General features: G+C 55.4%; 1 protein-coding gene across 2 annotated transcripts; it reads right to left on the minus strand.

The window, feature by feature from the left end:
• Positions 1 to 271: 271 nt before the first annotated feature.
• LMNA (lamin A/C) lies at positions 272 to 19,323 on the minus strand. Of its 2 annotated transcripts, XM_071220022.1 has the most exons (13): positions 18,725 to 19,313; positions 7,330 to 7,486; positions 5,880 to 6,005; positions 5,442 to 5,612; positions 5,131 to 5,256; positions 4,131 to 4,351; positions 3,817 to 4,039; positions 3,285 to 3,392; positions 3,070 to 3,189; positions 2,578 to 2,667; positions 1,533 to 1,802; positions 1,219 to 1,241; positions 272 to 589 (listed from the first exon to the last, which is right to left on the minus strand). In XM_071220022.1, the coding sequence occupies exons 1-13, from the start codon at positions 19,078 to 19,080 to the stop codon at positions 484 to 486; spliced, it is 2,097 nt and encodes a 698-aa protein (XP_071076123.1). In that variant the 5' UTR covers positions 19,081 to 19,313; the 3' UTR covers positions 272 to 483. The 2 variants fall into 2 exon arrangements, with proteins under 2 accessions (XP_071076123.1, XP_045060597.2); XM_045204662.2 differs by having other exon boundaries at positions 272 to 1,241; positions 18,725 to 19,323.
• Between the last annotated feature and the right edge of the window lie 4,070 nt (positions 19,324 to 23,393).

Below are 23,393 nucleotides of genomic sequence, written 5' to 3' on the forward strand. Positions count from 1 at the left end.
AGTCATCACCTTCAGATTGGGTCCACACAAGGTGCCCAGTATGTGGGAGGTGCTGGGGCAATGCTGGGAGGATGAGGGGGGGCCCACTAGCCACCACTGATGTACACCATCCAAATGTGCGCCTGGGGTGCCTCTTGTCCCTCCCCCTAGAGCAGGGGTAAGGCGAGGCAGCAGTGAGCATGAGGATGCTGGTGACTGTATGACATTTGTGTGTCTGCCCCTCAGAACACACGGTGACGCCCACCAACAAAGACACCACAGCAGACAGGGATAGAAACAACTAGTGTATTGCTTCAAGGAGGAGAGAAGGGGTGCAGATGGGAAATGGGGAGGCAAGGGGGTCCTTAGTGTTTGCCAAAAACCACTGCGACATACCCTCCACCCCTTCTCACCTTCCACCTCTGGGGTGGGTCCCCACAGGCTCTCACCCTTTCTAGTAAGCCTCCCTCTCCCTCCACCTCTACACCCACTTGACTTTGGCCTTCAGTGACTGGGCAGACACCACCTGGCTCTAAAGCTGGGTAAAAGCAGGCTCAAACTAACCTTTCTTTGCCCTTCTTTTACCTTCCACCTCATTCCCATCTCTTGTCTACATAAAATACAGAAAAAGCAAGTGCAGCTGGTACCTGGGAGAATCAAGTCACCCCAGTGCTGGGGGCAGGAGTGGGACTGGGAGTGGGCAGGCAGAGGAGCCTCAGCCAGGTACACGGGAAGGATGAGGGCCGGCCCAGGGCCCTGGCTCAGCCCTCTTCCCTGGGAGGGTGGCAAAGAAGACTCCATACCTGCCTCTCAGGCACCATGTTCACGGGGAAGGGGGAGGGAACGGGGGCGGGGGGGGGGGGCGGCGGGGGGGAAGGTGTGCTGCGGCAGGGCAGAAAAGCAGAAACTCAGCTCTGTAAAAGCACCCCTACCCTTGGCTCCTGGAGGAGCCCTCTTTGGTTTAAGGCAGATACGGAGTTTCCTGGAAGCAGGGAAAATGAAGAGCAAATTGAGATAGATGCCTTTTTTTTTTTTTTTTTGGCTTGTGTTTTTCCTTCAGTATCAAAACACTGTAGAAAATAACTTCTCTTAGAAAAAAAATATAGAAGAAAAAACCAAAGGGGTATTTTTCTTTGGCTTCAAGCCCCCTCCCATGTCGTGCAGGGAGGGGGTGGGCATGAGGTGAGGAGAAAGCAGGAGGCCTGCGTCCCCACTTCTGCCTGGCAGGTCCCAGATTACATGATGCTGCAGTTCTGGGGGTTCTAAGAGAGAAGAGAGAAGGAGAAAGGTGTGAGCCGCCTTGCCTGCCCCCCACCCCACCCCACCTGTACCCTCCCCCCTCCCTCAGCCCTGCCCCTGCCCTCCAGTCTGGGGCTCAGACAGGAGGGGCAGGATGCAGCATGGACTGTCTAGATCTTGGGTGGTGGTGGGGAGGCTCCCACTCCCCCGGGCCGCGGAAGAGAAGGCTCTCGCCCTCACAGGGCCACCTTGTCCTAACCCTCAAGGACCAGGGTCCTCTGCCTGTGGGGTTTGGAAGCAAAGGGACAACTCACCTGGGTTCGGGGACTGGAGTTGCCCAGAAGGTAGGAGCGGGTGACCAGGTTGTCCCCGAAGCTGCCACCCCCACTGCCCCCCACACTGCGGTAGCTGCGAGTGACTGTGACACTGGAGGCAGAAGAGCCAGAGGAGATGGATCCGCCCACCTGGGCTCCCGAGCTGCTGGCAGACGCCTTATCGGCAGGCTGCCCACAAGTCCCGCACAGCACCGTGCGAGAGCGCAGGTTGTACTCAGCTGGGTCCCCCGAGCTGCTGCAGTGGGATCCCTGAGGAGGGAGACAAGGCTCAGGCGGGACGGCGAGTCTGGGACTGACTGCTTAGGACTAACACCCAGCTCCACGCTCCTGCAGGCTCCCAGCCACCAGGCAGGAAGGTGGGGTTCTGTCCTCAAGGACCAGAGGGCAGGCAATAGGGCTTGGGAGACTGGGCTGAGAGGAGGGGGAGGGAAGACATGAAAAGGGAGAAGGGTCAATCAGGAAGACTTGGGGACAAGGAACTGGAGTTGTGGTTTTGACTCTGTTCCGGCTACTCTAAGCTTAACAGGGAAAGGAGAGAGCAAGCAAGCTGGTCAGGGCAGCAGGCATGCAAAATAAATTGGAGAGGGCGGGAATGAGAGAGAATGTTCTTGCAGGAAAATGGGGAAGAGAGGACATGCATGCAACAGGAATGGGGAGGGACAAGAAAGGAAATGCATGCAACAGAAATGGGAGGGAGAGAGGCAGGGCTGGGTGCCCCACATCTGTCCTCCCGTTCCCTCCCCAGGAGTCAAATCCAGACCCTTGTCCACTGCTCCCATGGGAATACTCCATGGCATCAAAGAGTCCCCACTCCCTTCCTTACCAGAGTAGGGCACCCAGACACCTGGGTTCCCTGTTCAAGGTATAGGGAGGAGAGAGAAGAAAAGCCAGGGCAGCAAGTAAAGTTCCAAAATATTCTTTAATGAAAAGATTTTTGGCATGGAAAGGCCAGGGAGAGGCTGCCCCCAGGCCTGGCTGGGTGCCCCGTGTGGGCTCAGCCTCAGCGGCGGCGGCTACCACTCACGTGGTGGTGATGGATCAGGTCATCTCCATCCTCATCGTCATCATCCTCGACCACAGTCACTGAGCGCACCAGCTTGCGCATGGCTACCTCCTGCCAGGGACCCGGGACCAAGTCAAGCGTTAGGGTCAGGGAAGGTCTGTGTGGCGTACTTGCCCACAGTGAGCACCTAAAAACCTTTCTCGTGGTCTGCCCGTGGTCTGGCCTGCTGCTGACTTGTCCTCCGTGGTGCTGGAGCTAAGGGACTGGTCTCTACCCCAGAGGAACACTGCCAAACTGTCTAGGCAGGAGTGTGGCTCAATCTTCACTGCGTAACCTCCACCACTCGGGCTGTGGGGCACCATCTTTTGGGTTGCCCACTGGGTGGAGAGTTTAGGGCCCAGGACTGCACCACAGAGATAAAAGAAAGGTGGCCCCGAATAGGCTTCCTTGGGTTGGGGGCAGCTGCCCCTAGGGGAGCCTGGCCCGGGAAGAGGCCAGCCTCAGCATACTCACCTCCCCAGTGGAGTTGATGAGAGCCGTGCGCAGGCTATTTCCACAGCCCCAGGTGTTTTGCGCCTTCCATACCAAGTCGGTAGGGGGACTATGGGTGGCCCCAGCTCCTGCGGCCCAGATCTGGAGAGGGAGGGTTAGAAAAGGGCACTCACTCCAGCGCACCTGTCCTCAGGCCAACCAGCCCCACCCCAGAGTCCCAACACCCTGCCACTCACCGTCACCACCTGCCCAGCCTTTAGGGTGAACTTTGGTGGGAAGCGGTAGGTCAGCAAGGGATCGTCTCCATTCTGGCGCTTGATCTGCCAGTTGCCCATGGACTGGTCCTGCCAGGGAGGGGAGGGGATGGTGGGGATGCTTGTCCAGCTCCTGGATTTATCTCGCTCAGGCAGGCACAACTGGAGGCCTCTCCCTCCATCCCTGCACGCTACCCTCTCCCTCGAGGGTACTAGCTGTGACCTGTGGGCACTTATGCTATGCCACACGATACTTTCACCTTCTCTATAACTCAAAGAGTTAGGGACTACTGTTCACCCCCATCTTACAGGTGAAGAGACTGACGCTCTGACAGGTTAAACAACTTGCCTAAGGCCTTGCAGACAATGATGAATCCTGCAGCCAGGATGGGAACTAGAGTGTGGGAGAGACACGCACACTCACGGGGTCCACCTCTCCCCAAACTTCACCCCTTCACCGTCCCGTGTCTCCCTTACCCAGCTGTGTTCCCTCACACCTGGCCTGGGCACCTACCTCATTGGACTTGTTGCGCAGCCGCACGAACTTGCCTTCCTCATCCACCTCTTCCACAGCCACACGCCCACTGGTGCGAGCATGCTGTGAGAAGCTGCTGCGGCTCTCAGCTGACTCCAACTTGCGTTTCTTGGTGATGCTCCCCCCACCCTGTGTCTGGGACGAGTGGGAGGAGGCACGGCCACGGCTGCGCTGCGAGCTGGGGCTGGGGGACAGGCGTAGCCTGGAGAGGGGGAGACCAAGTTGGGGGCCTAGTCAAGGCCTGTCACAGGCCAGAGAGGCTTTGAGCACCTCCTGACTCCTCCCCAACCCACCTCTCCTCCTCGCCCTCCAGGAGCTTGCGATAGGCGTGGATCTCCATGTCCAGTGCCAGCTTGATGTCCAGCAGCTCCTGGTACTCGTCCAGTTGCTGCTGCATCCTTGCTCGCATATCTGCCATCTCCCGCTCCTTCTCAGCCAGCAGCCGCCGGCTGGTGTCCCGCTCACGGGCAAGTGAATCCTCCAAGTCTCGCAGCTTTGCTTCCTTGGCTGCCAGCTGGGTGAGGAAGGTGGGGGGCTGGTGAGCTCCCAAGGATCCCAAGTATGAAGAGGTAAGGGGTAGGGGACACCCCTACCCTTAGCCCAGCCACACTCCTTAGGATCTCCAGGCTCCTATAAGAAACTATCATGGGCCCTGGCTGGTGTGGCTCAGTGGGTTGAGCACCAGCCTGTGAAGCAAAGGGTCACCAGTTCGATTCCCTGGCAGGGCAAGTGCTTGGGTTGTGGGCCAGGTCCCCAGCTGGGAGTGAGCGAGAGGCAACCACACATTGATGTTTCTCTCCCTCCCTTTCTCCCTCCCTTTCTCTATAAATAAATAAGTAAAAACCTTTTTTTTTTTTAAAAAAAAAAAAAAAGAAGAAGAAACTATCATGGGCTCTAACAGGGCCTGGGCTGGTGACTCGGAAGCCGTTCCCAGTATCTAACTGCAATCTCTCATTCTGAGACTAGAACCTATTTCTTCCTGTCACAGTGGTGCAGCCACAAGAACAATAATGATGCTTTTAACACATCACACTAAGTCTCCTGGCAGATCTGTGCATTTAGGAAGAGCCGAATGGTTCCCATTTGCAAGTAGGAAACCGAGGCTCTGAGAAGTGCAGGTCCTACAGGTGACATAAGGGGTAGTCCTGGCAGGGCACGCAGGTCATGTGACTCCAAATCCTAGGCCCTTTGTCACTGCAGTTCCCTTCCCCTCAGGAAATCCCCCTGGACTTCTACCCTATATCCCACCCAGACTATTGGCTGACAGGGAAAGGGGTGAGGTGGGGGCATCACCTGCTTCTGCAGCTGGCTGAGCTGCGCCGAGAAGCTGTCGAGGCGAATTCGGGATTGCTGCAGCTCCTCGTGGGCGGCCCCCACTAGGTTGCTGTTCCTCTCAGCTGACTGCCTGGCATTATCCAGCTGCAAGGGAGGACACAGGGTTAGGGCTGCAGAGAACAGGAGGGAGGGAGGAGGAATCGGAGAAGGGTACCACCTCTGCAGCCGCACATCCTGGGCACCCTGAGCTCCCACCACCATCCATCTGACCCCTGCGCAGGTGGACAATGGGCAGGGTAGGGCTGCTGGGGCAGGGGCAGGGGCAGCACCTTAGCAGAGTAGGTCTTCTCCAGCTCCTTCTTGTACTGTTCCACCTGCTCCTCATGTTGGGCCCTCAGCTCCTGCAGGGCATCTGCCAGCCGGCTCTCAAACTCGAGCTGTTTCCCATTATCAATCTCCACCAGCCGGGTCTCATGGCGGCGTTTGGTCTCACGCAGCTCCTGGAAGGGTTGGACGCCGAAACCAAAATCAGAACTAGGTCCTTAAGGCTAAGACCCAAGTGGCCAAGCTCTCTGCCCAGTTCTAAGCCTGTGAGTCATTGTCAGCCCCACTTTAACCTGGGAGCTAGATGCTGGCCACCCCTCCACCCCGTATTCACTAGTGCAAGGCAAGCAGGTGGACCCTGCACACAGCTGATGCTCCAGCCCCAACTCTGGTGTCTGTCACTGCCCGCCCTGGTCCTCTTGCCTGCAGAGCACAACGCCCACCTCACTGTAGATGTTCTTCTGGAAGTCCAACTCCTCCTTCAGGGTCTGCAGCCTGTTCTCAGCATCTACCCGCCGCAGCATCTCATCCTGAAGTTGCTTCTTGGCCTCACTTAGGGCTGCCTCAAGCTGAGAGGAAGGGGGCAAAGGTCAGAGAGAGGGTCATAGAACGGCAGAGCTGGAATGAGGCTGAGAAGTGGGCTGCTCCCAATGCATCCCTGTATATGTGTGAAGCAGGTCCAGGGGAGTGAGCACCTTGAAGACTCACCAAGGTAATGATATCTCCTTACTCGGAGTAACGAGTGAAGAAATAAGAGATAGCAACTCCCCTCTCTGGCATAACACAGCAGCCGCTACAAAAGAAGTACGCCCAAAGTCTAGAGGGAACATGAGAAAAGGAATCTGGGGTGGTAGAAGAGGGTCTGGGAAGGGCGGAGACATGAGGGACAGGTTAGTGGGACCTGAGCAGGGACACTGCTGTGACTGCAGGGCAGAGAAGGGCACGTGCAAAGGCACAGAGGGACGCAGGCCCACGTGTACTTCGGGATCTTCAGGAGGGTCCGTACTGCTGATGCCTAAAGGGTGGGGGTCAGGGGTGGAAGAATGGCAGAAGTGGCTGGGCTCGGAGGCAGGGCTGGATCACGAAGAGATGCACCCTTATCTGCCACAGAAAGACCCTCTGAAGTTTAAGCAGGGAAGCACCTTTCTTAGATTTTCATCTTAGAAAGCACGGGCTGGCCTCAGGGCTGGGAAGGGCTGGGAAGGGCCGAGAGACAGAGTAAAGTGGGGGGCAAGAGACCCCAGAGGAGATCGGCTCAGGCTTGGTGTTGTCGTGGGCCTGTTAGTATGTCCTGGTCCCTCTGTGGTGTATTGTGGTGGCAGGGCCTGGAGGGCAGAGTGCCCAGGACAGAATCTTGGCGACTGACTAGTCCTGGCTCTGCTCTGAGCAGATGGGCTGTGGAACTGGGAATAAACCAGCTTTTTAAATTCTCTTTCTCAGCTTGTGACATAAGAGATTAGAGGAGAGAATAGACAGCAAAGTGTTTTGAAAGTAAAGACCACCACATATACACGTCAATTGTTAATAACAAGTGTCCTACATGTGATTAACAGTCAGTGCCCGACTCTGGGCTCTGTGTCTACACCCCTCCCCTGTCTCCCAATGAGGCTGCAGCTCTCTATAGGGGGGCCAAACGAGGAGAGAATCCAGGGTCGACCAAAAGTCATTGAATCATTGAATGGCCATGGCTTGTGGGTTATTTTAAATTCACTGTGCTAGATACCATGTGCAGCAAAGAATGGAATATGGCCTGGAGGGGTGAAATGATGCTAGGATAGGCAATGGCTCCGAGGCTGGCAGACAGGTCAGATCAGGCACCTCCCGAGAGCAACTGGGGTAGAAGAGTGAGTGTGTGTTTTTTTGAGGGGGGTAGGTGCCGTGGGCAGGCCTCACCTTGGCCACCTGCCCCCGCAGGTCGTGCAGCTCGCCCTCCATCGTGCGCTTCTCACTGAGCGCAGTGCTCAGGGCAGCCTCCTTGGAGTTGAGCAGAGCCTCCAGGTCCTTGAGCCGGGCCTGCGCAGCCATCAGGTCTCCCTCCTTCTTGGAGTTGCTAAGGAAGCAAGGGAAGAACGGGCTTAGAGGAGGGGTCTGTGTCCCTGGGGAGCACCTCGTTCCCCAGGGAGAAAAAGAAGTCACTTCTGTGGGACCTCGCTCTGCTGTCCCTCCAAATGCCAGGAGAGGGCACCCTGGGTTTTGGTTTGTTGGCATCTGCCTGCCTCTGGGGCTGGACTCCCACTTCCCCCAAAGTCCCCCAAACCCCTTTCCTGCTTCTCCACCCTTCCTATGACTCAGTGCTCTGGAACGTGCTCGGGGACCAAGGGCAAAGGCTGATCCCGTGAGATGAATGCTTTTCCCTTTCTCCCTCCCATTCCTTCCCAGAGACAGGGCCACCTTTGTCTCCCACCCCTTCCCACGCAGTGCCTGAACCTTCTGCTCCCTGACTCCACCCACCTTCCATTCAGCCAATTCTCCCCGCTTCTGGGACCCAGACAACCAACCAGACTCCCAGCTCTGAGGTCTACACATCCCTAATGTTTCTCAGTTTGTGCCCCAAAGGTGTTGCTCACCTCCCCCTAGTCCCTTTTATACTCTAGGGACTGTGGGGAGAGAAAGTCTGGTTGGAGCTCAGGGAGACCTGGGATGGTCTCCCAGGTGTGGTAGGAGCCCTTCCCTTTCTCAGACCCAGTCTGGGTCCCATGATCTGGGCAGAGCACGGGGTTCCAGCCTCCTCAGAGCCTGAGAGCATGCTGATCCCTACCCATCAACCACAAGCCTCAGCATCTGGCTCCAGATATGGCCTCCAGGCCCATCTGGGCTCCAGCCTTGAACCACCCCACTCCTCAAACTGGGTAAAGCTTTAGCTAGAACCAAGCAAACAGAGGTTGCCTCTGCCACTGCCTCCTCTATTTGGGCCCCTGATTATTTTTGCTGGATAGTGAGCTGGAGAAATAGAGGGGTCCTATTTTCTTAAAAACCTCTGGGGAATCCAAGAACTGTCCAGCTGTTGTGATCCCTTCACCAGTGTCTGGTGAGAAAAAAGGATTAGACCCAGGGGGTGAGGGAGAGTCAAAGGGCCTGGTCCCAGCTGCCATCTGTAACACATCTGTCCTTCAGCACGAGCCCACCACAGCAGATGGAAAAGAGAAAACAAACGTGGGCAGGGGGAAAATATTCTATCCTAGACAGGGAAAGAGTGGCCCTGCCAACATTTTCTCCTGCCGCAAAAACGTTAAGCTGCAAGAGCCCCAACAATTCACTGTGAAGCAGAAGGGAGAGGCCAAGACTGAAGCAGTGTTCTCCTGCGACCTTAGCATATTTCAAACAGGAGTCACCTCCCCTTCAACTGAGCTCTCCTGGGAGGGGGACAGGGCGACGCTCAGACAGGCCCTGGAAGGATATGAGCACCTCCAGCCTGCATGCTTGCTCCTGTCTCGGCCTCTGGCCACACCTCAAAACAAACTGTTTAATGCAACAGTGTCTGTCTCCTGTGAAAGAAGCTCTTCCAGAACTAGAGGATGTCTCCCCTCCTCCGTCTCGGCCCAAAAAAGCTAAAAATAAAGTCAAAACCCAGCTCAGGTTCTGGCTGCTATCTGGCCCTGCCCCTGGCTGGGAGCACAGCCCCAACTTTCCATGACTTCAGAACTTTTCCGAAGCTGAGGCAGCTGTAGGGGGAGGAGGGAGAAAGAAGAAAAACCGCTGGTAAAGTAAAGCGACGTGGCAGACATAGATTCCGAGAGCCTTGAATCGACTCCAAGGCTGGCAAGGGCTTCCCAGAAGCGGCCTCTCTGCCCTGCGGGCTAACAGTCACAGCTGCTGCACTGGGAGGCTCTCAGAATTTTAGAGAACTAGATGGAGCTTAGAGCAGGTTCAGCTCAACCCCCTCCTTTTACAGATAAGGAAACTGAGGCACAGAGGAAGATCAAGGGCCCAGTGTCAAGCACTGCTAACAGCAGCAGGGATGGGGTCACAGGACTCCTCCTCCACCTCACTGCTGTCTAAGCCATAGGCCTAGAGGGGGTGGAGAGCCAGCAGAACGACCCAGACAGCCTGAGCCGGGAGAAGCAGGAACGGGCAATGCTTTCAGAAGACAGAGAAAGGGTGTCTCTTCCCTAGTCCTGCTCCCGGGCTGCCTCAGACCCCAGAAGAGGCGCTCTAGGAATTCCCCTTGGAAATGACCTTTCCGTGGCAGTCACTGACCTAGGAAAACAGAGGTTCATGGTCCCTGCCCTCTGGCAGCTTACAGGTGAATGACTATAGGAACTTTCCCTTCAGTCTAATCTCTTCCTACTGCTCCCAAAAGTGGGGCGGTAATAGTAACAGCGATACAATAACGGCAGACACTTATTATGCACCAGGTGCAGCTCTCAATATTACACTGTTAACTCAATCGTCACAGCTTCCCTGCAAGATAGATGCTGTTACTATGAGACTGAGGAAACTGAGGCACGGAGCACCGAGTCCAGGTCCTGCCGCAGGTGTGTGCACAGCCGGTAGCAGCGCTGCTTCAACACCTGCGGTGGTACAGTGGCTCCAAAGAAGCTAAGGGGGCTGTTTTCCTTTGCCTCCTGGAGGATTAGATTGTCTCCTGAAACAGACCCCATTAAAGAACCAAGACACACCCTGCAGACTGGGAAGCCATGAGCAGAGAGAGAAGTGAGGAAGCGCCTCTGCGGTTTTCTCAACCAGGTTCGGGGAGCTCCCATCTGTGGGGAAGAAGCCACTATCACTCACGGCCCATGACTCAGACCTCGGAGCTCTGCGGCCGGGCAGCCACACGCACTCCCTGAGACGGCTCTCCTACCTCCTCCCCAGGCTTGCCTGTTCACCAGCCCCAAAGCTACTTCCTAGCTAGTTGGGGTCTTCAGAGCTAGCGCAGACCCCAAACAGACACTGGCCAGGGGCTCAGCCCTGGAGCAGTGGCGCTGCCTGTGTCCAAGTGCACTGTGGGCTGGCAGTGGCAGAACTGGGCACGTGCTGACTGCTGTCCCACACTGAGTTGGCAGGGGGACAGGGTGGGGCAGGCAAGGGTTGCTGGGAAGGGTGGGAACCAGGGGCTCCACAGGTGACTCATCCTCAGGCAGACAATACCCGGGCAGGGGTCGGGAAATCCTCTAGTGCTCACAGGGGAGACCCTGGCTTTGCCTGCGTCCTGCCCCAGGCTGCACGCCATGCCCGTACAGGGGTGGCTCCTTCCCTTGCACCCGCCAGGTTCCTCAAGCACAGGAGTGGCTCCATCCCAGGAGCCTCATGAGGCAAGAAGGGCTGGGCATCCTGTTGCTAACTCCTCCACAGCTGGTAAACCTGGTCTCTGCAGGAGGGAAGAGAGTGGGGTAGAGGGAAGGACAGCACAGCAGTGAGGAGAAGAAAAGGTAGAGAGGGTGGCAGGAAGCTGGCTGGCCTGGCCCAAGGCTGGGGGCCTGCTGGGCTGAGGCTGGCCAGGGGCGGAAGCCCAGATCCAGGCCTCTCTGCGGATCGGGGCTCTGGAACTGCTTTTGGGGAAGAAAGGCGCCCAGCACGGCAAAGGGGCTGGTGGGCACAAAGCCAGTCACCCGCTGAGTCACCCTCCTGGGCCCAGCTTGGATGCCAGATATGGAAGCCAGGGCCTGCCGCAGGCCGGTTTGGGCCTGGTTGCTGGGAGCAACTTGCCAGGCCCTGAGGGAGGGCCCCCATTTCCTCCCCTGGGCTGAGGAAGAGACAAGGGGAGACAAGGGCTGGGGCTAAAATAAGAAATAGGAGGGGAAGATGGTCAAGAGGGCTCCCTCAGCCCCACCCCAGGCCCCTTGAAGGCCACCCTTCAGCCCCTCAGCCTCACCAGGCAATGGAGTTCCCCATGGTCGAACAAATGGAGACCTGGAGGAGTGGGGAGGGGAGGGGAGAGGGGTAGGAGAGTGAAGGTCCCCTGGGCATTTCCTGCCTCACAGGAAAGGGCGCCCCCTGTGGCTGGGCAGAGCTGCTGGGCAGAGGGTCCTGGCTTAGGAACAGTTCTCTCCTGTCCTCCCAGGTGTCTAAACCTGTGGGCTGGCTGATTTCCTTCCTGGACAGCTCCTAGGGTCACCCCAAGCCTGCCTGCCCGCTCCTACCACTCCTCCCTTTGTTCCAGCAACTCCTCCCACTGCAATATATCCCTCTTCCCTTCCTCCCTCCACCTATCCAAATCCACCCCCACCTCCAGCCCGCCTTAGCCTTGCCTGTGGGGCTGAGGCCCCAGCCCCACCCCAAATGTGTTAAGCTATTGTTTTACCTGCTGGTTTTATCTCTTTCCACGCACACTGCAGTCTCTGGGGCTTTTTCTGTATGTCCCCTGATGCCCTGACACTAGGAGGTTCATTTGCTCAAGACTGCTAGAGGGACCTTCTCCGGGACCAACTCCTGCACTTTTACACATGGGGAAAGGAGAAGGGCAGTCTCAGACAAAAAAAAAACCTGTCCACCTGGTCACCTGAGGACCCTAATAGCAGACAGGACAGAACACAGACAGTGGTGTGATGCATGCAGGGGGCACAGAGCGTGGCAGAGACACTCAAGGGAGAGAGCCTGGGAGACACTCCAGTCAGAGAGGGAGACAGAGGCCTAGTAAACAGGCCATCAAACGTCACACACTTCCACTGTGTGCAAAGCCACGAGGTTTGACATCCTCCACCTTCAAAAGGCAGCACTGCTTGGTTTCCTGGCTGGCCTGTGGGTCTGGCCTCACTTTCAGGTAATGGCAGGGTGTGGGTGGGACATCCGGCTTCCCTACTCTAGCACTCAAGGCACCATCCTCTCTGGAGAGGAGACCATAAAAGACAGGAACGGAGGGGAAAAGTGTTCCCGGGATGTAGAAACCCCTAGAGGCTTCCTCAAACTCCACCTTGTGAGTTCCAAGTGTCTTGTACCCAGAAAGCATATGGTAGGCCCTCCAGGATGGACCTCCCACTCCTGACCTCCCCACACAGGCACATGCGCCCGCAGCAGGCACAGCTCTGCTGCCACGTGCCTCTCCCTTGGGTGTGACACGGCTACACATGCTCTGTATCTGAGGCCCATCAGATCTCCTTCCAGAGCCGCCAGGCTCTCAGCTGTCCTCCCTCCGAACAAAGCCGGGTCTTAATTTCAGAGGGAGGGCTGGGATGGGAGAACTTGTGCTGAGAAGGGGGATAGGAGACCTGTTGACATGTTCAGACACTGGGTCTGGCAGGGGCCCAGCCTGAGTCACAGCTGCTGAGTATATCAGCGTGGCATTGTACAGCAGCAAGGGAAGCCCACAGCCACAGGCCAGGGCACTGGGGTCCTGGACAGCAGGAGGCTGGCTTCCTGACCAACCGCTCGCATAAGGTCCCCTGCCAAACTTCACTTTCCTTCTTCCTGGCCTTTCTCTACAGAAATCACTCCTGTGTTGTCACAAAAATGCAGGGGTGAGGCCTGGGAACAGACCGGAAGAAGTGGGGGCATGGAGGGAGGAGCGATGGCCTAGGAAGAGATAGAACATCTTGGGCAGTGGGAGGAAGGGAGGCCCCTGGCCAAAGGAAGGGACAGTTAGGAGATCCCCACAAGAAGGTGACTCAGCAGGCCCCTGGTTATTAACCCTGACAATAGTGGGAGGGCACGGGAGCCGCACCCCAAGTTCAAGAAATGGGGGGGCGGTCCAGAGGACCTAGGAGTTCTGATCACATTGCATTCCAGCTCCAGTCTAGGCAGATGCAGCTCTCTCTCACAGCCAGCAGGGGGTGGCAGCATTAGTGCTGGGGAGGAAGAGGGCACTGGGGATCACAAACTGCCTCTTCTCAACTCCCCAGAACTGGGCTCCTCAAAATGAGGAGTCTCTGGCTCCCCTGAGCCAGCCTGAAAAAAACTCATAGGTCCTGCCCACCTCCATGTGTCTCCCATCTGATTCAGACTCATCCCTCTCGCTGCTCCTCAGCAAGAACATCCATGGTAGTTCTCGAAAAAGTTACCCCTCAGCCTTTCCTTTGACTGGGAAAGCTCGGGGTCTCCTGTCCATGCTCCACTCTGCCCTCTACTGTGACTCAGCTCCTCTGCTGGGCCTGGGATCCCAGCCAGAATTATTCCTGGCTTCCACAGGCAGGATTCAGGCTTCCTCTCCCACAAAGGGATGAGGAGCACCCTCAGCCGCACCTCCTTCCCAAACTGTCCCCTCCTTTGAAGGATTGTTTAGGGCCAAGACCTCCTCACAGCCTCGGGTTGGGGGAGAAAAAATGGGTGCAGGGAGGGTATAGTAGGTGGGCATCTCAAGACCACAACGCACCTCCCTCTGGCTCCAGGCACAGGCCATCTAATCCTGGCAAGCTCTGCAGGAACAGTGCTGCCTGCCCAGGGCCTCCCTCCTACCCCCAACACAGGTCCATGAGCCTGGCCCTCTCCCCCACACGATGCGGCCCTTTCCGTAGTCCTGAAGGGAGAGGCCTTGAAGGTGAAGTGCCCTGTCCTACTAGCAGTAAAAACAAAGCATGAGCCAAGGGTATGATGTCATAATTAATCGTTCCTAACGAACTTTTTTTGAGAGAGAAAGAGGGTGTTAGGACTTTTAATTTCATAGCTTATGGGAAATATTTCTATTGAGAATAGCCCTGGCTATTAATTATATTCACATTAATGGCATTTGATTTTAATATTTATATTTATTTATTTGTTTATTATAATTGATTTTAATGTTTATAGCTTGGTATTCAGAAGGACGTTTTTTCCCTTTGTGGGTCATTGTACTATTACTTTGGAACCTGAGGGACCTCTGGAGACCTACTCTGACCACTTTCTTTAATAGCTAAGGAAATCCAGAGAGGGGAGGTGATTTGCCTAAGGTCACACAGCAATTCAGTGGCAAGGCCTAGGACTAAGGACACCAAGGGCCAGGGCTGTTTCAAGTCCCTCACTCAATCTGTTGTTTTGTTGGTGGACCACCATGCCTCCCATTAAGGGGTGAAGGATGAGACTCTGCAACCTCCCCAAAGACAGCTCCAGGAAGATTTGCCCTCAGCCTGTGTCACCTTCAGTCCACTGGGGGCCCAAGGCAGTAGGAAATGGACGAACTGCTCTCGTGTCTGGGCCTCTGAGCCAAACCTGGTCTTGGCTGCTACAGCTGCTAGAGATGGTAAGGGGCTGAGGGGGGTGGGGCTGGCGAGGGGAAGGAGAGCAGAGGGAGCAGTTGGTAGGTGAAGGTGTCTCTCACCAGTTGTCTTCCCAGCTGTCCCTGGCTTCAGCCCTGACACCAAGCTACTGAAACACTACGATGGGACTGGGAGTGGGGACAGTGGGCACAGCCCAAACAAGAGTAAGTCGCAGACTCCTAAAGGCCAGGGGGAGTGCCAACCAGAGGCACTGATTGTGGGAAGGCAATCGGGGGCCGTAGTAGGAATTAATATCTCTTATTTCTCTTAGGCTCCTCAAGTGGTGCTCAGTCCCAGGGTTTAGCTGCACCTTCTTCTTTCCTTTTGAATCAGAAATGTGGACTTGGCCCTGGCTGGTGTGGCTCAGTGGGTCTGCAAACCAAAGAGTCACTGATTAGATTTCCAGTCAGGGCACATGCCTGGGTTGTGGGCCGGATCCCCAGAAGGGGGCGCTGGAGAGGCAACCACACACTGATGTTTCTCTCCCTCTCTTTCTCCCTCCTTTCCCCTCTCTCTAAAAATAAATAAATAAAATCTTAAAGCCCTGGCAGCGTAGCTGGTTAGAGCATCATTCAGGTGCACCAAGGTTTGTGGGTTCGATCCCAGTCAGGGTACATACGAGAATCAACCAATGAATACATAAATAAGTGGAACAACAAATGTTTCTCTCTCTAAAAAAAAATAATGAATTTAACAAAAATGTAGACTTCAGTGGAAGTTGGGGGTAGGGCAGAGATAACATCAGTAGGCTTCCTCAAGTGAGGACTGGGGCTCAGGTGTCCTCAAAGGCCTCCATGCAAAGGGCACAGCTTCCTTCGGATCCAGGCGGACAATTCCCATGACAAGTCCCAAGATAGGAATCACCAGCCTCCTGATCCACCGCCCGGCAGGGTCCTGGGGCTGGGGCAAAGGCTACTGTTAAGTGTTAACAGGCCCTGGCAAAATAGCAGAGCATTGAGGTATCATTGGTCCCAAAGCAGAATCTCCAGACCGCAGGAGTGAGCCTCGATAACCTCATCTCTCCCTCCTGGGCCTCCAACCTGTTCCCTAAGCTAGAGGAGTAAGGTTTAATGGTATGATCACTCAACCGGAAGTCAGAAGTGGACCTGTGCTCAAGCCCTGACTTGTCACTCCCTTGCTGTGTGACATGGAACCTCTCTGACCTTTGCTATTCTTATCCTGATAAGAGTTTGGATGAACCTGGGCCTGCACCTCCCTGCCTGTCCCCACTGAGGCTGCATGAGGCAGGCAATCCAGGAAGTTGTCGAGTACACAGGCCTCGTCCGGAGGGAAGAGGCGCTTCTGCTTTGTGGGCCAGGGATCTCCCCACTTCTGACTCATCCTTCCTCCACCAGTTCCCCATGGGAAGACACAGACCCTGGCACTGTCCTGCAGCCCAAGCCCATAACTCTGGCCTCAACTCCAGAACTACTTGTGCGCACTGCCTGTCCCCAGCCCTGGTTCCAGGCCACCACCAGAGATCCTAAGGAAGGAGGCAGGAAAGAATCCCAGGGTGCTGTGGTGAGTGGGGAGCAGGAGTCTGGGATGGAGATACAGACATTCAGGCCCCCATTCCTCCCTTTAAGACACCTGCTGTCTCTTGTAAAGCCACCAGGATGGGAGGGAGAGGGGCAGCATCTGAGTCACCCACCCAGCTGTCCTGCCCGGGGTGGGGCCCGGCCCAAACCTGGACCCCAAGGCGGGCCTTCCCTGCCGCTTTCAATCTCATTCTCCCTGCACTTAGGCTCCAGAATAGGAAGAATGTGTGTATGTGTGTTGGGGGTACAGAGAGTGTTTCTGCTTCGAGCCTATATCCCAGTTCAACAAGAGGGCGTCCCAAACCCCTGGGTGTGGTCGAGGTACCCAGGCTGGGCCACGAGGTCTGACAGGCGGCTCTGCATCTCAAACCAAAGCCTGGTCCTGAACTCTGAGCTCTAATTAAACATTAAACCAGACAACACCTTCTCTTTCAACTTTAGTGGGAGAAGCTAGGACAATGCCTTTCCTCCTCTCCCAAATCTTTCATTCTACTCTTCACCTCACCCTGAGTACAGTAGACAAAAAAGGGAGCAACAAATCCTAGCTCCTCCTACTAGGGACATAGAGGAGGACTGTCACCCCAGTCGGAGCCCCTCTTTGTCTCAACCTGATGTCCATCAGCCTGGGACCCAGATGTGCAAACCCACCCCCCCTTTTCCGGAAGCCCAGCCTCCCCAGCCAGGATCAGTGGGGGAGAAGAGAGTCAGGTGGCTAAATATAACAAGTACATACACCACCCCCGCCCCTGACCTACGTGTGCACACCCCTCTCTGGTGTTCCAGGCCTGGACAGCTGCACCAGCAGACAGAGGAGACAGACTGGTGTGGCTGGGTTAGCATGAGACCACAGACTCCACTGTCCTGTGTCCTGATCAGTGTCTACCCAGAAAGAAAACTGCAGAGAATGCCCTTCACAGGGATCTGCCATGGGGGCTTTGGTGGTTGAGTGGACCAGTTTAGAACACTAACATTCTCTGGGGTTCTCCTAGCTTGCCTCCCGTCAGTCCTACTAACTAAATTGTTCAAATCTCCAGTGAAAAAGTCAGGAGTGCTCCCTTTCAGCAGAAATAAAGTCAGCCTATCTGCCCACACAACTTCCACCTACTCTTTACAAGCGGATGGATCTGCCATACCCACCATGCCTGGGGCTGGAGCTAGTGAAGGGGTGGAAAGAATACAGAATGTGTGCGGGCAGGCTCTAAGAGCAAGAGTTTGGTAATGATAGAGAGAGCGCAGCCCTGGCCCCGTAGCTCGGTTGGTTAGAACAGCGTCCTGATAAGCCAAGGTTGTAGGTTTGATCACTGGCAGGACATATACAAGAATCGACTAAGAAATGCATGAGTAAGTGGAACAACAAAATTGATGTTTCTTTCTCTCTCAAATCAATCTTTCTTTTAAGAAATGAGAAAGAGGGGAACTCAAACCATAGTCTACACCCCGCCCCCACCCATGCCCAGGGATCTTCGAGCACATTTAGAGCTTTTTGGCTTGGGTCTTCATAGAGAAAAGGGCAAGAGAGAGAAGGAAACCAACTTCTTGGGGGACTGAAAGAGGGCCTAAACTTCCAGGCTCCAAAGGTCTTTTTAGAAAAGAGGGTGGAGTCAAGTAGGGTGTGGTGGGGTGGGGCAGGGGTGGGTGAGGTAAAAGAGGCCTGGAGCTTCCAACTGCTGGATTTCAAAAATGTCACTGTATTCCAGCAAATTATTAAGGGGCGGGGAGGCGGGGGGAAGGCAGTGGCTGAGAGGATTGGCCAGAGCAAAGACAGCTAGGCTTGGCTGGGAAAATGAAAGTGGCTCACCCCAAGGAGGGAGGCACACAGCCCTAAACCTTGCTAGGCACCAGGCAGAGGAGCCCCTAGGAGGCTGGGGGGGCCACCAGACCTGGGTATAACACAACTTCCTGAGGTGGAGCCTCTGCCCTCTGTCTCCCTCCCTCCCTTGCATTCCTGGGCCAAGCAGGCCAAGGGCTGTGGGAGTTGCGGGGGAAGAGGAGCAGATCTCCTGGAGCTGTATGGTGGGCCTGTCGAGACCCGGGGAAGGTCCCAGACAAGCAGGGAGAGGAGGTCAGCCTCCCAGGTCTTAAAACCCCAGAAAGGGCTGTGCCAGGAGGGCCAGCTACAGGCCCCGACAGGGGACAAAGGGTCGCCCTGCCTTGTGACCTCTCTCCAGCACCACTGGACATCTGCCAGTTTGGAAGCTCTGTCTTAATGAATATCATGTGTTCAGAGCCAGTCTGGGCAAAACTGGCTCTGTGCCAAGCCTGCCAAGAAAAGTTCTAACAGGACCCTTTCACCCATTCCAATACGCCCTGGAGTGCCCAGATTTCTTCGACCAGACAGGGTTAGTTCTGCTTCGCTCAAGTTCCTCCCCCAGGCTCCAAGTGGCCGGCAAACCTTACCCTGACTGAATGTGGGCCTGCCACCTGCCCCTATTTGGCTCTGAAGCCCCCGCCATTCTTTATGTACCCCACCCTCTCCCAGAGACCGCTCCCTTATCTGTCCTGTCCAGATTATTTCCCTTGGCACTATCAGTCACCCGCTGGGGGCAGTTCCGGGGAGGGAGGAGACTATATGGCAAAGTTATCAGAAGCCTGGGGCCGGGCAGGTGTGACCAGTCTGCCCGCACGCCGCCACCTGGGCGCACTCACCGCGCTTTAAGCTCCTTAAACTCCTCGCGCACTTTGCTCAGCTCCAGCTGCAGGCGGGCGCGCTCCTTGGCCACCGAGTCAAGGGTTTTGCGGGCATCACCGAGCTCGGCCTCATAGGCGGCCTTGATGCCGGACACTTCGCGGCTGATCACCTCCTCAGACTCGGTGATGCGAAGGCGCAGACCAGCGTTCTCCGTCTCCAGCGAGCGCACACGGTCGATGTATACCGCCAAGCGGTCGTTGAGCTCCTGCAGGTCCTCCTTCTCCTGCAGCCGGGTGATTCGGGTAGGCGACAGCGGAGTGGAGCTGGCCTGCGCCCCGCTGCGGGTGGCGCGCCGCTGGGACGGGGTCTCCATGGCCGGCAGGGTGGCAGCGCTGCCCGCAGGGCAGGGGTCCCGGGAAGGGCGCTGGGCTCGGGCCGAAGGACACAGATGGCTCGGAGTTGGAGCGCGCCGGCCGGCTGGCTGTCGACTTGCTCCTGGCAGACGTGGAGATCTGGGCTGGGCGCTGTCAGACCTGGGATCGGGGTTGGCTGGTGTGGCTGCGGCACTCCCGCGAACACTGAGTCACCGGAGTCCGGGCAAAGGCTCTAATAGGTCCTGGGAATGGGAGGAGGGGCCACTGTCCTTAAAGGAGCCGTCGCATACCCACTGGGGTGGGGGTGGGAGTGGTGAGCAAGGGAAGAGGACCGCCCAGCCTTGGAGGAGTCGGGCCCCACCCTCTCCCGCGCACCCCACACTGCCTGGAGCTTCGCTGAAGCTCGCGTCGCTGTTCTTGGGCGCTTAGCCCTCCTACTGTCTCACGCCTCAGGGGTAGAGGGCAGAGCCAAGGGGCGAGAGTGGGTGGGTGAAGGGCAGTGGGGAGAGGGAAAGTGCAAAGCAAGTGAGAATGCCAGGCAGGCAGATCCAGGAAAGGCGGTAGGGGGACGGAGGCTAGTGCCCTTCGGGGTGACTCACTCTCAGTCCACCACTGGCTCCCCATGGCAATAATGAGTCACCCCTACCCACCCATCCCCCCACACACGTGGGCAGCCCATTCAAAGTTACATCTCAGTAAGCCAGGATGGGGGGGTGGGGGCGAGGTATGCCTCGGGGGAGTCAGGGGAGCACAAAAGGTTCTAGATTCTGAGTTCCTTTTACATCCTCAGTTTTGGGGTGGAGACCAGGAGTTTGGGGTCCCTATTTTCCTAGCTTCTGCACCAATTAATCTTCCTTCAGATGAGATCGGGAACATTCAGGGTGGTATGGCTTTAGACTTAATCTTCCTTCAAAACCAACTATTGGGGTCTTAGACCTAAAAAACAAGCCACAGGCCCCCAGAGAAGGCCATGAGTAGGACTCAGGCACTGCTCTCTCCATCCCCTGCCCCCTTCCTTTTGACCCAAGCAGTTGGAAAAAGAGGCTGCCTAGGTTCCTCCCCTCTTCAGTCCCTTCCTACTGCTTACCCCACCCTATCAACTGTAGGACTGTACAGGGTTCCGCCCCACTGCCAGCATTGTACTTATTTTAATGGATAATTTAAAACAGATACCAAAGCTGTGTGTGCACTCATCATGTTGCCAGGACACCAGGTCCCAGATTTTTGTGGTTCCCAAAGGGGCCTGAAAAGGGGAGCAGAGCATGGGGCTGGACAGCCAGTGGTACAACAGATCTCCATCCTGGCTGCAGCCAGAAAGGGGTAATGGGGGGCAGTGACAGCAAAGACCCCATAACCAGTAGCCAGCACATTCCTCTTTAGCCAGGTCTGCTTTGCAGCTGGCTCTGGGGAAGGGCCAGGCCCTCTAATAAAACAGGACCATCCAGGTCCCCAGGCTTCCCACCCCAGCTCTAGAGCCTCCATCCTCGGGCCTCACCAAGGACTCTTTTTTTCTTTTTTAAGATTTTATTTATTTATTTTTAGAGAGAGGGGAAGGGAGGAAGAGAAGGAAACATCAGCGTGTGGTTGCCTCGCACACACTGGAGACCTGGCCCCCAACCCAGGCATGTGCCCTGACTGGGAATTGAATGGCGACCCTTTGGTTCGCAGGCCTGGCACTCAGTCCACTGAGCCACACCAGCCAGGGCACCAAGGACCCTTTTGATCAGTCCTTCCACTCTTGTCCCCTAATCCCGGCCCTAACCCCACCAGTCACCTAATCCTCTCTAAGAGGTGGTAAAGCTTTGGAACCCATGGGTGCCCTGACCCTGCACCTCCCACAGTTTATTCTGATGAGGAACCCAGGAAATGAAACGATGTTGCTAACTCCTACACCTCCAGGACATCAGGGTTTCTGTAATATGCAAAGGAAGGAGAGCTGGACAGGCCCTCTGTTCTGGGCTCTAGAGCTGGCCTCCAACAGACATGGGGCTGGAGTGGGACTACTGCAGGACTCTAAGTGCTCAGAGAGGTCATGTGGGAGGGTGGGGCTGCTCTGGCTCCCACCTCTAGGAGAGTGCTGGACAGTGTGGTGAGCATCCAGGGTGCGTCCAAGTGAGGGACCCAGGATATGGCTTCCCCTCCGGGCAGTCCCCTCCTCCCAGGGTACAGGACCCACCCTTGGCTTCCCAGACAAAACAAAAAGTCTTGTTCTGCTTCTCCCTCTTCTGTTCCCCAAACCAGGAATGGAGGAAGGGTGGGTGAGCCAATGAAACATGAGGGATGGGGCTTGTGCTGTTCCCACTGCCTCAGCAACCCCTGGCACTGAGCACCCCCTCTGCCCCACCCAGTCCCCCCCCAACTGTCTGGCTTCCCCTCCTGACTGGGGAAGCAAAACCACACTTAACTCTTCCTATCCTGGACCTCCCTATCTTTGGGGAAAAGAGGCAGGAGAAAGAAGGGAGGAACCTCACCCCAAATTTCATTCTAGGCTCTTTCCAAAGAACCCCCTGCCTCACGATCACTAAAATGACCTCAATCCTAAATCTGAACTCCAAAGTGGGTTTTTATCCTAAATATTCGATCCCCACTCTGGACCCCAGGTGCTATCAGTCTGCTCTCCCCCTGCCAGGGCACACACAGATCCCCAGTCTTGGAAGAAACAGGAGAAAGCAGGGGAGGCCAGCCAGGTGCCGAGGAGCACAGCCTGCTGGGGGTTAGGGTGGGCAGTGTTGTGACAGGTTGGAGACCAGGTTCCAGTCCTGCTTCTCATTTGCTATGTGTCAACAGATCTAACAAATTATCTGGGCCTCAAGTTTCCTGATCTGGGCTGAGTAGCTATCAAGATACAGGGATTGAGCCCTGGCTGGGGCAGCTCAGGGGACTAAGTACTGGCCTGTGAACTGAAAGGTTGCCAGTTCAATTCCTGGTCAGAGCGAGGCAACAAATTGATGTTTCTCCCCCTCTCTTTCTCTGTCATTTCCCCTCTATCTGAAAATAAAAATAAATAAAATCTTTAAAAAAAAAGATACGGGGATTGAGCTACTGTGCTTTCTCTCAAGGGAGCTGCCCACTGGGAGGGAAAATGGGGAGAGGTGGGACCAAGCACAGAGGTTCAAGGGCAGCGCAGGACCCTGAAATGGGTGAGCTCTGAGTGCGTCCCAGAACCCTGGGAGCTGAAGCACTTATGAGTGATATAAAAATACTAGTGGTGTTTTATTTTTTTGGTTGTATTAAACTATAATTATGTTCTGTTAAAAAAAAAAAAAAGAATATAGTGGTTGAGTCCAAGGGGTAGTTTGGGCACTGAAGGGGCACTTGTCTTGAAGACCAATGACCTTGGAGGGGGCCCTTCTCTGTTCCCATAGCATCCTGGGCTTCCCTCTATGACCCTTCTCCTCAAAAGTGCTGTGAGGAACAGGCAGGACCAAGGCTTGTCTACCTGTGTCCCTGGCACCTGGTATAGCGCCTGGAGCACAGGAGGTGCTAGTGTTTTAAAATAAACAAATGGCCCTGGCCTTGAGGCTCAGTTGGTTGGAGCGTTGTTTTGAGTTCGATCCCAGGTCAGGACAACCAATCGATGTCTCTGTTTCTTTCTCTCTCTCCCCCTCCTCTCTCTCTAAAAGCAATGAAAAAATGTCCTTGGGTGAGGACAAAAAAAAAAAATTAAAATGAACAAATGCATCTGGCCCTGCCACTTTCAGGTGATTCACTCTGGGCAAGTCTCCTTACCTAGAAAATGGGGATACTGTAATGATTAAGTTATCGCAATACAAGCACTTGAAGGGGGGCTTCTTGGAGGAGGCAAAGTTAGGGGCTTTACAGAAGCGCGTTACACACAGATAGAGAATTCACTCACCCAACACGTGTTTGAACACCTACTGCTCTAGACGCTAGGGCTACAGCAGTGAATAAAACAGACAAAGTCTCTGCCCTCATGGAGCCTACATACTAGCAGAGGGAGACAGTCAATCAATAAAAGACAAAATTATAGCTCGTTAGAGAAATTTAAAAAACAAAAATTTTCATATTATGCTAATAAAATGTTTTCAAATCACAAAAAAGAGAAAAAGAAAAAGGACAGTGTGGTATTGGCCTGAAGGTGAGCAAACAGAGTAACGAATTAGGATAGGGAGTCCAGAAACAGACCTGCGTAAACGTGGCCGACAGGGTACTGACAAAGGTGCGCAAGCAGCTGAGCGGCCCCGGGGTGATTGTGCCCTGATGAGAAAAGATGAGTCCGACCCACACCTCACACCGGACACTAAAGAGAACGCAAAATGAGCCACAGACCTACATGTAAAACATAAACTAT

Source organism: Desmodus rotundus, chromosome 12 (assembly GCF_022682495.2).
Source record: "Desmodus rotundus isolate HL8 chromosome 12, HLdesRot8A.1, whole genome shotgun sequence".
Lineage (NCBI taxonomy): Eukaryota > Metazoa > Chordata > Mammalia > Chiroptera > Phyllostomidae > Desmodus > Desmodus rotundus.

Excerpts from the sequence above, each read along its gene's own strand:
- LMNA (XM_071220022.1), bottom strand. The coding sequence starts at position 19,080 with ATGGAGACCCCGTCCCAGCGGCGCGCCACCCGCAGCGGGGCGCAGGCC. Across the intron at positions 5,257-5,441 it reads AGAAGACCTACTCTGCTAAG|CTGGATAATGCCAGGCAGTC; the intron begins GTGCTGCCCCTG and ends CCTCCCTTGCAG. Across the intron at positions 4,352-5,130 it reads TCAGCCAGCTGCAGAAGCAG|CTGGCAGCCAAGGAAGCAAA; the intron begins GTGATGCCCCCA and ends TTCCTCACCCAG.